The sequence below is a fragment of the Rhineura floridana genome, chromosome 7 (genome assembly GCF_030035675.1).
Source record: "Rhineura floridana isolate rRhiFlo1 chromosome 7, rRhiFlo1.hap2, whole genome shotgun sequence".
NCBI lineage: Eukaryota > Metazoa > Chordata > Lepidosauria > Squamata > Rhineuridae > Rhineura > Rhineura floridana.
The window spans coordinates 151,904,981-151,918,097 of record NC_084486.1 but is presented as its reverse complement, the minus strand read 5'-3'; the positions used below and the strand labels follow the sequence as shown (position 1 = coordinate 151,918,097).

Sequence of the window (13,117 nt, the reverse complement as noted above, 5' to 3'; positions counted from 1 at the left end):
ATTACAATAAAATCAGCAACAAGTTAGACAAAAAACATTAAATGAAACACATTGAACATTAAAATGCCTGGGAGTATAGCCAGGTCTTAACCTGGCGCCTAAAAGAAAGTACCGAATTATCTTAACTTGGGAACCACCAACCCACAGCATCTCTGTCTTGCTAGGATTCTCAGTATATTGGTCTTCATCCAGCCCACCACCGAGTCCAGGCACTGGTCCAGAGCTTGCATGGCCTCTCCCAATTCAGATGTTACACAGAAATAGAGTTCGGTATCATCAGCATACTGATGACACCTTGCCCCAAAATCTCCTGATGACTGCTCCCAAGGGCTTCATATAGGTATTAAATAGCATTGGGGACAAGAAACTCTGGGCACAGTGTATCATGTCTTCCTCTCACCCTCACAAATTCCATTTGCAAAACAGAGAGAAAAAGCTGGGGGGGGGGGTTAAACAAGAAATAATGGCAGCATGGGAGCATTCCCTTTGCTTATGACCCAATCGTCAGCGTGACAGGACAAAGAGGCTTTAACAATTGGGGGAGGCATCTCCTTTTCAGGACAAGGGCTTTTAAAATACAAATTTGATTAAAACAGAGAGTTGAATTAGAAGGGATCTGACTGAGGCGGAAGAAAGGCTTTTTTTTTCCCCAGAAGAAGGCATTTTGTCAAACTGGTTCAACAAGGCGAGATCGCCCGGGGGCAGCAGGGAAGATGAGCAGGTAGAGAAAGGGAGGCCAAAAACTGAGCGAGGGGCTGGGGCAGGAGTTAAGTTTCATTCCATATTGCTACTGACTCAAAGACCTCCTATGGCAGCGCTTTGTAAATTGGCTCCTGGGAACTCAGGGTCCCAGGTAACCCTTCACTGCATGCACACACCCCATACATTTAAAGCACATCCTTCCTATATATATATACACAGAGAGAGAGAGAGAGAGAGAGAGATAGAACTGCTGTTCATCCCTCACAGAACTACAATCCCCAGCACCCTGAACAGGATTCTTGGGAGGGAGCAGGGAGATAGCAATGTGCTTTGAATGTGCAGTCTGAGCAAGGGCTGCTCAAAGACTTTGGGGCATATGTTTGGCAGTACTGCACACAAGGTGCTGCACACTACAGGACTTGCAGAATGACAACAGTTCTTGCCCTGATCTGTGTTGGCCAAATGCAACAGGAGTTGGGGACCACAGGAAACAAAGACGGGGTGCTGAGAGAGAGAGGCTGACCAGCGTGCAGAAGATGTAAGGCAGAGGGCAGGGTTTTATGGAAGTGGAGCACCAGCACGGCAACTAAGAGGTTGAGTTGAGGGCCAGAGAAGTCCCAGGTTCAAATTGCACTTCTGCTACTAGCTAGCTTCTGTTGACTTCGTATCACCCAGCTGCAAAATGCAAACAACCTAAACCAATTGTACCACCTCAATTTCAGAATTGCTTGAAACATGAAATGGACTGCGTTCAAGTCGATCCTGACTGATGGTGACCCTATGAAGAGGGTTTTCATGGTAAACGTTATTCAGAGGGGTTTTACCATTTCTGAGGCTGAGAGGCAGCGACTGGCCCAAGGTCACCCAGTGAGCTTCATGGCTGTGTGGAGATTCGAACCCTGGTCTCCCAGGTCCTAGTCCAACACTCTAACCACTACACCACACTAGCCGTATGCAGAGGACTTGAGACCTCTCAGGATTTTTATGTTGATTGCTACTCTGCTTCTCCCCATACCCTACGAACCCAACTCTATGCCTGTTAGCTTTTGGAATTCCTAGAGAAGAAGGTCGCAGCCCCTACCTATCTCTAGTTGTAAAGCCTCACTCCTTGACTCCACAAGGAGAACTATACCCAAGAAAACTAGGGCCAATCTCTCAATATTTTTGCAACCATCTTAAGCGGAATCCTAAACTCTCACTAACACCAACGGCATTGTGAGAGGATTCAGTCTCCGGTGTTATTGAGGATAAAGAGGGGATTATTCTGCCCACTCTACTTGTTGCTGGCCCAGTCTGCATCCAAGTCTAATACATGATAGGGATGGGATCCATTGGCCAGTGCCAGTTCAAAAGCATTCCATTCCCCCAACAGGTTGGCATCAATTCAAGTTCCTTCTGTATCTGCTAGCCACAGCTTTTACTGATCCATTTTTTCCCACTCAGAAAAAATATTGATATTAATATCGATATTTTTAAAGGAAACATAGGTATGTTGAAGGAAATATCAATATTTTAAAAAGAAATCTCTATAAATTATCAATTGATGTTTTAGAGGTGTGTGTTTTTTTTTAAAAAATGTCTGTTTTCATAAATAGCAGCGTAAATTTGCTACATTAAAATCCAATCCTCAGCAATTGAGAATAAGCGAATTGATGCAAAATTCAGTACCAAATCTGAATTGGGCAGAATTCTAGCACATCCCTAATATATGATGGTACAAACATTCCCAAGAGCCAGCTTTCATACCTGAAGATCACTTGATCACATCAATGGTGCTTGATGACTGGCATTTGAATGCATCAATTTGGAAACGTCTGTAGTTCAGTGGGAAAGCACCTGTTCTGCGGGCAGAAGGTCCTAAGTCTAGCCTCTGCCATGTATGGATGTGGGAGAAATTTGATTCAGTTTACGTTTAAAGCTGAACCTATCAAATTCACACTTTCCGAAACAATATGAGAATCAACACATGGCCATGCTGCAAAATTCATACTTATCTGAATTTTGCAATGCAGTTCACCAACCAAACTATGTCTACAAAAATGCATATATGAGGGGGAAACGTGCATAAAAATGAATGCACTAGTGAAAATATACAAAAATAAAATATGTTTGTTAAGAAAACTCACACAAAAATGCTGGAAGAATTTCCATGAGGAATTTTTAAAAAGAAATTCACAAATTGTTGCAGAAATGCAGAGAACTGAATTTTTTTCTGCAACAATCAGAAACAGAGAACACCGACACTGGCAGATTTCTTCCATTTCCACTGCTATGTCCAGGTAGGGCTGGGAACGAACCCCTCCCAAAATTCTGGACAGCCACTGCCAGTCAGTGCTGAACTAAATGAACCAGCATTCTGATTTGGGGTAAGGCAGCTTGCTATGTTCCTAGTGGATCCACCAGCAAACTCAGGAGCCAAAAAGATATGAAAGCGCCATACCGTGTCGTAAAACACTTCATGTACATTCCCATCTCTCACAACCTTTCTTACAAGTATTTATTTCTTTAATTATTGTTACATTTATATCCCACCTTTAATCCAAGGAGCTCCAGGTGGCATACCAACATCACTCTCCTCTGTCTATTATATCCCTGTGGGGTAGGTTAGGCTGAGAGACAGTGACTGGCCCAAGGTCACCCAGATAGCATGATTTCCAGAGTAGCTGCATCATTTTGTTGCAGTGCAAGCACAATGAGTCCTGCTGGCAGGGGCTGATAGGAGTTGTAGTCCAAAACATCTGGAGGGCACCAGGTTAGTAAAATACTAACGCATTTTATTTATTTGTTTACTAACACATTTTAATAAATGTATTCCTAGTGTGCAGAAGCTTAGGCCATAATTTGTTAAGTCAAAAGACTCTTTTTCTTGGAACACACTAACATTGACTCTTTTTTAAAAAAAAAGTATTATTATCCTTACATTACAGAGGAGATGCATGCTGGGAGACTATGGCTGGCTTTAAGCCACTTTATGGCAGAAACCAAGATGCAATGGGAGGCCTTCCCAAGGCAATAGATAGGGAGGGCAAGGGGACAGCCAGGAGTCAGTGGCCGCAGAACATGTGCTGTGTGTGCAGAAGAACCCAGATTCAGTTCCCAGCATCTGCAGGTAATGTTGGGAGAAGCTGCTGCTGGTCAGTGTAGACATTACGGAGCTAGATGGAGCAATGCTCTGACTCCAGTGAAGACGGACAATATTGGGGAAGGCGGGAGCAAGGGCAGAGTGTCTCCTTTGCAGGCAGAAGGTCTCAGGTTCAATCGCTGATGCCTCCAGGCAAGGCTGCAAATATTTCCCGTCTGAAACTCTGGAGAGCAACTGCCCATCTGTGTTGACCAGGTGTGGGCAACCTTCTCCCCGCCCCCGATGCTGCCAAGCTACAGGTCTCATCACCCCTGGCCACGCCCGCTAGGGCTGAAGGGGGTTGTAGTTCAGCAACTGCAAGGGGGAGGGCAAAGGTCCCCCATTTCTGGTTAGACTATTATGCAAACTTGTATAGATATTAGCAGAGATTGTCAACGGTCTGAGATGCGTGGGTGCCAGTGTGTGCGTTTACCTAAGTGGCAGGCTTGTACCCTGCATGAGGACCACTGAGACTTGAGACTTCGTAAAATAAGAAAAGCTACTTTATTTATAGAAATACATAGTAGATAGGAAGGCATACCTGGTTCTAACTAAGTTGGAGGCGCAATGCCCAGGCGTGGGAGTTGCCCTCATGGCTCAGGAGAGAGAGCGCAGAGACAAAGGTGTCTCCTCTCTCTCGGACAGTCGAAGAAGAGAAGAGGGGAAAGGGTGGAAGGAGAAGGAGCAGGTAAGCTCCCTAAGACATATCAGTCTAAGACAGAAGGAAGTCAGTCAGAGCATCACAGGTAAAGGTAGCCAAGCCTATCCATCTGGAGGACCCTAGCTCTATCTCCATTCTGGAACACAAACAAAAGAACAAAACAGGAGTTGCTCTTGCCCCCCTTCCAACATAGACCATACTGAACTAGATGGGCCAAGAGTCTGACCCAGTGCAAGACTGCCTCCTGTGTTCCTATTTTGGAAGGGCCGTTGCTCAGTGGCAGGACATCTGCTTTGTACGCCAAAAGGTCCAAGTTTAATTCCTGACAGCATCTCCAGGTAGGGCTGGAAATATCCCCTGCCTAAAACCCTGCAGTGCAGTGTGGGTAATGCTGAGCTGGATGGGTCCAATGCCATGCAAAGCAGCTTCTGAAGTCTCAGCCGCCGCCGCCACCACAGTGGATCAAGCAGCCTACAACACCTCCTGCCACAGTGAACCAGCTCCGTCTCTTAATTTTGCCACCTCAACCCTTTCTGCTGACTGACCCCCGCCACTCTGCACCTCCTCCTTGCCCTGGCAGAGAGTTGTGCACACACAGAGGCCGCTGTGCCTTCCAAAGTGCCACCGCAGGGTGCAACTGGAAGCAGGTGCTGCGCGGACGCCTGGCCTGCAGCTACACAGAGCAAAGGAGGGGAGGGGGGGAAGAGGCTGAGGCGAGGGCTGCATTTCTGATTAAATACAACAAAACACCTCCCCTGGGGCGACGGGTTCCTCGCTGCCTTCCTAGGAACAGCAAAGCAAACACCAGGCTCCTCTGCGAGGCTGGGCTGCCACCTGTCAAGTGATGTTTGACAATTTATTAAAACAGGGGAGGGGGGAACAAACTTTCCCCTGTTTCAAGAACAAACTGTTTGCATAGAGTCCCAAAAGGAACAAGATTCTGGCCGCTGCCAAAAGCCTTTTGTGAATGAATGAATGGATGGATAGATGAAGGGGGAGTTTGCAAGAAGGCTGGGAGAACAACATATTTGTGCAGGGACACGGGGGAGGCAGAGAGCACTTATGGCGGGCCTTGAGTCAACAGCAGATTAGAGCCACACGCCAGAGTTGCGCTGAAGCTGAATCGCATGACAAAGCAGCATGCCTGGGAGGCAGCGGGCTGGAAGCAGGCCCCACGCTCCTCCACAATGCCGAACGGAGGGCAGGCAGCCCAGCAGGCAGATTTGGAGAGGCACATGTCTCCAAGCAGCTGAGCAAAGTCTTGCAAAAGGAAAAAGCTGACAATCCGGCCAAAGGGCTTGACCAGGATCTCATTTTTCGACAATAAGGCAGCTGAACCAGGAAGCCTCTTCATGCAATTGTATTCACTGGCATGAATTTATATTGCATTAAGAAGCAGTGGGATCCTCTTGATGAGGGCCAGAGTTCAAAAGGCAGCATGCAAGCTTTAGAAATACACACAGCTCTGCCTCAGGACCAGTGATCAAGAAAAGTTTACCAATAAGCAGGGGATGGGATTTGCAAAACGCACAATATTTTGCATGTGACCAACACTCTGAGCTTGGCTTATATTTTCTTATAAACAGCAAGCTTCCCTTCTGCATATACCCTGGGCTATTTACTTATACCCCCCTTTCCTTCAAAGAGTTCAAAGTAGAGTTCATGGTTCCCACATGCACACACACTCATTTTATGTTTACAACAACCATGCAAGGTAGGTTAAGCTAACAATCTGGGACCAGCCAAACATCACCCAGCAAGCTTCTGTCTTCCAGATCCTAGCCCAGTACTTTAACCACAACGCTGGCACCACTTTCTGCTACTTACCCACATTGGATCTCCAATATCCGAATCCTGCATCCGAATACAATCCATGCTGATCTCAATCTTGTTTGCAGGGCCATTTTCTGTCGGCTCCTCCAAGAAATTCAAGTCAATTGGCTGAACTGTGCAGATTGGCCTACAAAATATAGGAAAAAGTAAAGGACATCTAAATAGTGTTTCACTGGACATCAGAGGTGGGAACCCACAGGAGTCTCGGGGCATTTACGCAGGCTGACTTACTGCACATTTGTTGTTGTTGTTGTTGTTGTTGTCTTCAAGTCTGCTATGACTTATGGCAACCCTATGAATCAGCGACCTCCAACAGCATGTTGCATTTTGGATACTCTGTTCATAGGGTTTTTGTGGTAAGATATATTCAGAGGTGGTTTACCATTGCCTTCCTCTGAGTTTGGATGCATCTTAGTCTGGTGTCTCAGCTTTGACCATTCCGCCATGGGTGCCCCTGCTAGGAGTCTAGCCTCTTGGTCTAGACTCCTGATGGCATTGCTCTCAGCTTCTTCAACACTCTCAAATCCCCTCACCACGTTAAGGTGTGCATCCTAGAAGGGATAACTGCACATTAGTTATCCCTTAACTCTGCAACCACTCAGAATCCGGCTGATGACATCCATGGTTACCTCACCTCCCTCCCCCTTTATGATGCATGCTAGATTAGTGAAGTGGGATCTAAAGACCTGGGGGTTTGGGGAACATCGGAATGTAATCTGGAGTGGTCTGGAGTGTTTGCACCTTGTGCTGGGCCAGAGGGACAGACTGGGAATCCTTTTGGTGTACCGCCCACCTTGCTGCCCAATGGCTTCCCTAACTGAGCTGACGGAAGTGGTCTCGGAGATACTGTTGAGATCCCCCAGACTATTAGTACTGGGAGATCTCAACATTCATGCTGAGGCTACTTTGTCTGGGGCAGCTCAGGACTTCATGGCCGCCATGACAACCATGGGGCTGTCTCAATATGTTAGTGGCCCAACACATACATCGGGGCATACTCTTGACCTGGTCTTTGCTACCGGACATGGGGATAGTGATCTGGATGTGGGGAGTTTTACATCTCTCCCGTTGTCATGGACAGATCATTGCTTGCTGAAGTTTAGACTTTCAGTAGCCTTTTCCCTCTGCAAGGGTGGGGGACCTATTAAATTGGTCCACCCCCGGAGACTAATGAATTCTTAAGGTTTTCAAAAGGCTCTGGGGGTTTTTCCGGCTGATAAGACTGGCGCTCCTGTCAAAGCCCTGGCCGATCTGAGGAATACAGAGATGACCCGGGCTGTTGACACGATCACTCCTGCGCGCCCTCTCCTATGTAGAGCTCATACAGCTCCTTGGTATACTCCGGAGCTGAGAGCGATGAAACAAGACAGGAGGCGGCTTGAGCGGAGATGGAGACGAACTCCCGACGAATGCAATTATGAGCTGGTTCGTGCTTCTACTAAGCTCTATGTAGGAGCGGTGAGGGCGGCAAAAAAACAACATTTTGCCGCCACTATTCAGTCATCTCTCTCACGCCCACGGGAGCTTTTTAAAGTGGTTCGTGGCCTACTTCATCCAGGCCTACAAGACACGGCAGATACATCGGTAGCTCGATGTAATAAATTTGCTGAACACTTCCAGCATAGGATCTCATGCATTCGCCGGGACTTAGACTCCTATTTAATAGCAGTTAATCCTACTGAGGTGTCCAGAGCACAGTCTTGTCATGTTTTGTTGGATGAGTTTCAGTTGGTTCAGCTCAAGGACGTGGACAAGGTGCTTGGACAGGTTCGTGCGACCACTTCGGTACTGGATCCTTGCCCCTCTTGGCTAATTAAAACTAGCAAGGAAGGAACAGTTGGCTGGGCCAAGGAAGTGATTAATGCCTCTTTACGAGAGGGAGTGGTCCCTGGCTGTCTGAAAGAGGCGGTAGTGAGACCACTCCTGAAAAAACCTTCCTTGGACCCAGAGGATGTCAGCAGCTACAGACCAGTAGCCAATGTTCCGTTCCTGGGCAAGATCCTGGAACGTGTGGTTGCTGACCAGCTCCAGGTGCTATTGGATGAAACCGATTATCTAGATCCATTTCAATCGGGGTTCAGGCCTGGTTTTGGCACTGAGACTGCCTTGGTCGCCCTGTTTGATGACCTATGTCGGGAGAGAGACAGAGGGAGTGTAACTCTGTTGATTCTCCTTGACCTCTCAGCGGCTTTTGATACCATTGACCATGGTATCCTTCTGGAGAGGCTTGCGGAATTGGGAGTTGGAGGCACTGCTTGGCAGTGGTTCCGCTCCTACTTAGCGGGTCGTCTCCAGAAGATAGTGCTTGGGGAACACTGCTCGACACCGTGGGTTCTCCAATGTGGGGTCCCGCAGGGTTCGGTTCTGTCTCCCATGCTTTTTAACATTTATATGAAGCCGCTGGGGGCGGTCATCAGGAGTTTTGGAGTGCGTTGTCATCAGTATGCTGATGACACGCAGCTCTACTTCTCCTTTACATCTTCTTCAGGTGAGGCAGTCGACGTGCTGAACCGTTGCCTGGCTGCGACAATGGACTGGATGAGAACTAACAAACTGAGACTCAATCCTGACAAGACTGAGATGCTGTTGGTGGATGGTTTCTCTGATCGGATGGTGGATATATACCCTGTCCTGGATGGGGTTACACTCCCCCTAAAGGAACAGGTGCGTAGTCTGGGAGTCATCTTAGACTCTTCCCTCACACTTGAGGCTCATGTAGCCTCGGTGGCCCGGAATGCGTTCTACCAACTTCGGTCGGTAGCCCAGCTACGTCCCTATCTGAGTAAGGAGGACCTCTCATCAGTGGTACATGCTATGGTAACCTTGCGTCTGGACTACTGCAATGCGCTTTACGTAGGGCTACCTTTGAAGACGATTCGGAAGCTACAGCTAGTGCAAAATGCGGCAGCCAGACTGCTAACAAGAACTAAGCGGTCTGAGCATATAACACCTGTGCTAGCCCGTTTGCACTGGCTTCCAATATGCTTCCGGGCCAGATTCAAAGCGTTGGTACTTACCTATAAAGCCTTACACGGCGCGGGACCACGATATCTGTCGGAACGCCTCTCCCGATATGAACCGGCCCGTACACTACGGTCTACTACGAAGGCCCTCCTCCGGGTTCCGACTCATAGGGAAGCCCGGAGAGTGGTGACAAGATCTAGGGCCTTCTCAGTGGTGGCCCCCGAACTGTGGAATAGTCTCCCCGAGGAGGTGCGCCTGGCGCCGACACTATCATCTTTTCGGCGCCAGGTTAAAACCTTTCTCTTCTCTGAGGCATTTTAATTCCTGTTAATTGTAAATTATTATATTTTGAGTTTAGACTGTACAGTTTTGTGTACAGTTTTGTGTTATTTTTATTGTATTTTTAATGTTCACCGCCCAGAGAGCTGTTGCTAGTCAGGCGGTATATAAGCTTAATTAAATAAATAAATAAAATAAAAGTAAGAAGAGCCTCTCCAGTCCAGCATCTTGTTTCTTGCAGTGGTCAACCAGCTGCTCAAATGGGAAGTCCACCAGCAGACCCGCATACAACAGATCTCTCCTCGTTCATCATTCCCAGCAACTGGTATTTAAAGGCCTTCTGCCTGCAACAGCAGAGGCAGAACATAGTCATGATGGCTAAAAGCCATTCAAAGCCTTCTCCTCCATGAATTTGTCTCATCCTATTTGAAACCCATCCACGTTGATGGCAACCACTGTCTCTTGTGGGAGCGAATTCCATAGTCAAAGTGTGCACTGTGCAACAAACCTGTGTTGCTTTGATGCAACATAAAAAATCTTCATGGTGGCGGGGAGGAAGAAGAGAAGGGCTTGCAATCCAAACAGCCCGGGCTAACAGGATATTCTTCATGAAAGAACCAGGACCAAAGAAAAGATGGGAAAGAGTTTGAACCTCTCACATGCCACGCTCCAGATGGGCCTGAAAAGTCTTGCATCTCTTCCACTCTAAGGAATAGATAATTTGCCACTTTTATATCGTCAGGAAAGATACTGGAAATACAACCGCCTATATCATAATGCTGTTATACATATTATTATTGTTATGAAAATGTATATCCCGCCCTTGGTCCCAGCAGGAGCCCAGGGCAGGGTGATCTATGGTACTGCAGCCCCATTTGGAATACTGTGTACAGTTCTGGTCACCTCACCTTAAAAAGGATGCTGTAGAGTTGGAAAAGATTCAGAAAAGGGCGACCAGAATGATCAGGTGGAAGGAGCGACTATCCTATGAGGAAATGTTGCAGCATTTGGGGTTTTTAAGTTGAGAGAAAAGGCGACTCAGAGGTGACATGACAGAAGCGTATAAAAATTATGCATGGCATGGAGAGGGTGGACAGACAAAAGTTGTTCTCCCTCTCTCCTAACACTAGAACTCGTGGACACCCAATGCAGCTGAAAGTTGGAAGACTCAGGACAGACAAAGGAAAGGACTTCTTCATGGAACGCAGAGTCAAACTATGGAATTCGCTCCCAGAAAGACAGTGATGGCCACCAACCTGGATAACCTTAAAAAAGGATTCAATAAATACATGGAGAATAAGGCTACCAATGGCTACTAGCCACAATGACTATGTGCTGCCTCCATAATCGGAAGCAGTATGTTTTTGAATACCAGTTGCTGAAAACCGTAGCAGGGGAGAGTGCTCTTGCACTCAGGTCCTGTTTGTGGGCTTCCCATGGGCATCTGGCTGGCCAAGATGGTGGGTCAGATGGGCTATTGGCCTGATCCAGCAGGTCCTTCTTATGTTCTTAGTAATAAACAACCTTCTCAAGTTAATTCTAAACTAGGCAGTAGTCTTTCTGGATGTTGCACTCCCACCCTACACAGCTTAAAGTCTGCTACTCACTGCCGGTGGCCCACGGAGAATCCCAGATACCCAACTGTGTGCAGCCCTTCCCCACTTCTTCATGCAAATGTTTAAGGCTCTGTCCAAGCCCCTGAAAGAGGGGACTGAGGATAGAATATGTGTCCCTTCATCTGCAGCGCTCCTCCTCTCCTAGATACATCGCAGATTGTGGACCTCTTTTCCAAACCTGTGACAGCCAGAAAACTTGTGCCAGAGACTGGTGTAAAATTACTGGGAGAGTGAAAGGGTTGCATGCTGTTGCTGCTGAACTCAGGGAAAGGAAGAGATATAAGGGGGGGCTGACAGAAAGAGCTTCTCCATAGCGATACCTCAGTTATGGGCAGAGGAAAAGAGTGGGGCTTCTCCTTGCACCTGCAAAAGATGGATCCGCCAATAATACGCTGGGAAGTGGATTTGTGGGCCCTTGGGAATAATGAATTGCAATAGCCATAATTAGGACATCACAGCAAATTATAGATATTGTAAACTAGGAAGGGCCAAATGGAGAGGACAGCTTGGACCTGACATCTAAACAGGGATTGTGCAACGCTTTGTAAACACCATACATTTAAACCAGGTTGAAGGGGGACATGACTTCTCCCAAAGAATCCTGGGAACTGTAGTTTACCCCTCAGAAGTGTTACAATTCCCAGCACCCTTAACAAACTACAGTTCCCAGGATTCTTTTTTGGGCAGGGAGTCATGTGCTTCACGGGTACTGAGAACACAATGCCTTATCTGTTGGTTGTAAAGACAGCCACTTTAATAGGGCAACAGATGAGCCAATGCAAATGCCAAGAAATTAGGCAACATGCCCGACATGAATATGCAACACAGCAGCCCCTGTGGCATGGGGCTGAACTCTTCCCCTCCCTTGGTTGCGACAAGCATAGCTCAGTAGTGGCAGAACACAGGCTTTGCACGCAAAAGGTCCCAGGTGCATCGGGACATAAGAAGTTGCCTTATACTGCATCCATCTAGCTCAGTATTGTCTGCACTGACTGGCAGTGGCTCTCCTCGGTTTGGGGCAGGGGAGGTTCCTAGTCCTACCTGGAAATGTTGCCAGGGATTGAACCTTCTGCATGCAAAGCAGATGCTCTGCCACTGAACTTCCCCTTTTGGTCACAAGCCCCTTAAATGAAGCCCCTTGCCAGCCAGATTAGACAATAATCCTGGGCTAGATAGGCACACCGTCCCCAACAGTCAGCTCCTTGAGCCAATGTTCTGCCTGGATGGGACCCACAGGCCCTGCCAACTGAACAAGCAAAACATTATCTCCAGAAAACCCCTCACCCAATTTTTCCCTCTTTCTACTTACTGATGATCCAGGATATCCCAGATTTGCTGGAAAACTTCTGGGTGGGCATATTCTCTTGTCTGCGAGCCTTGCGACATCGTGGAGCGGTAATAGCTCTCCGTCCAGGAGAAATGGCTGGGGGGGTCCACAAACCTACAAGAAAGGGCCAAATCATATTTATTTATTCATATTTTTAATCTTCTTTTTGAGTTAAAAAGAAACAAGCAGCAATTCAATAAAGCATTTAAAACAAAAACAAAAACTCATCCCCTGAGTTGGTGAGGCTCACCTGACAACAAGAGATCGATCCTTTAGTGTCATTAGTGACATTTAGTGTCATAACCTTTAAATATCTGCTGAAAAGTTTTCTATGCCACCAAGCATAGGCAGGCCATCAAGAAAATATCACATAATCATAGAATAGGTGAATTGGAAGGGGCCTATAAGACTACAGCTTCGAACTCCCTGTTCAGTGTAGAAATCTAACCTAGAATGTATCATTAGTGATGATCTCAGATTTTAGATTTTTATTGTATATATGCATGATTATTGTAAACTGCTTTGATTTTTCTTATGCATAGTGCTTTACAAATATTTTTATAAATATAAATAAACAAAATTAAAGGTTAAAACATTTTAAAATCTCACACATA

The 13,117-nt window shown here is 46.9% G+C and overlaps 1 protein-coding gene across 1 annotated transcript in view; it reads right to left on the bottom strand.

The window, feature by feature from the left end:
- Window positions 1-5,544: 5,544 nt before the first annotated feature.
- TP63 (tumor protein p63) overlaps window positions 5,545-13,117 on the bottom strand; it is a 55,732-nt gene continuing 48,159 nt past the window's right edge. Inside the window, exons 3-5 of the mRNA XM_061637755.1 lie at window positions 12,486-12,617; window positions 6,312-6,444; window positions 5,545-5,793 (exon numbers count right to left, since the gene is read on the bottom strand). Of these exons, the coding sequence (XP_061493739.1) occupies window positions 5,545-5,793; window positions 6,312-6,444; window positions 12,486-12,617 (514 nt within the window). The remainder of the gene's footprint in view (window positions 5,794-6,311; window positions 6,445-12,485; window positions 12,618-13,117) is intronic.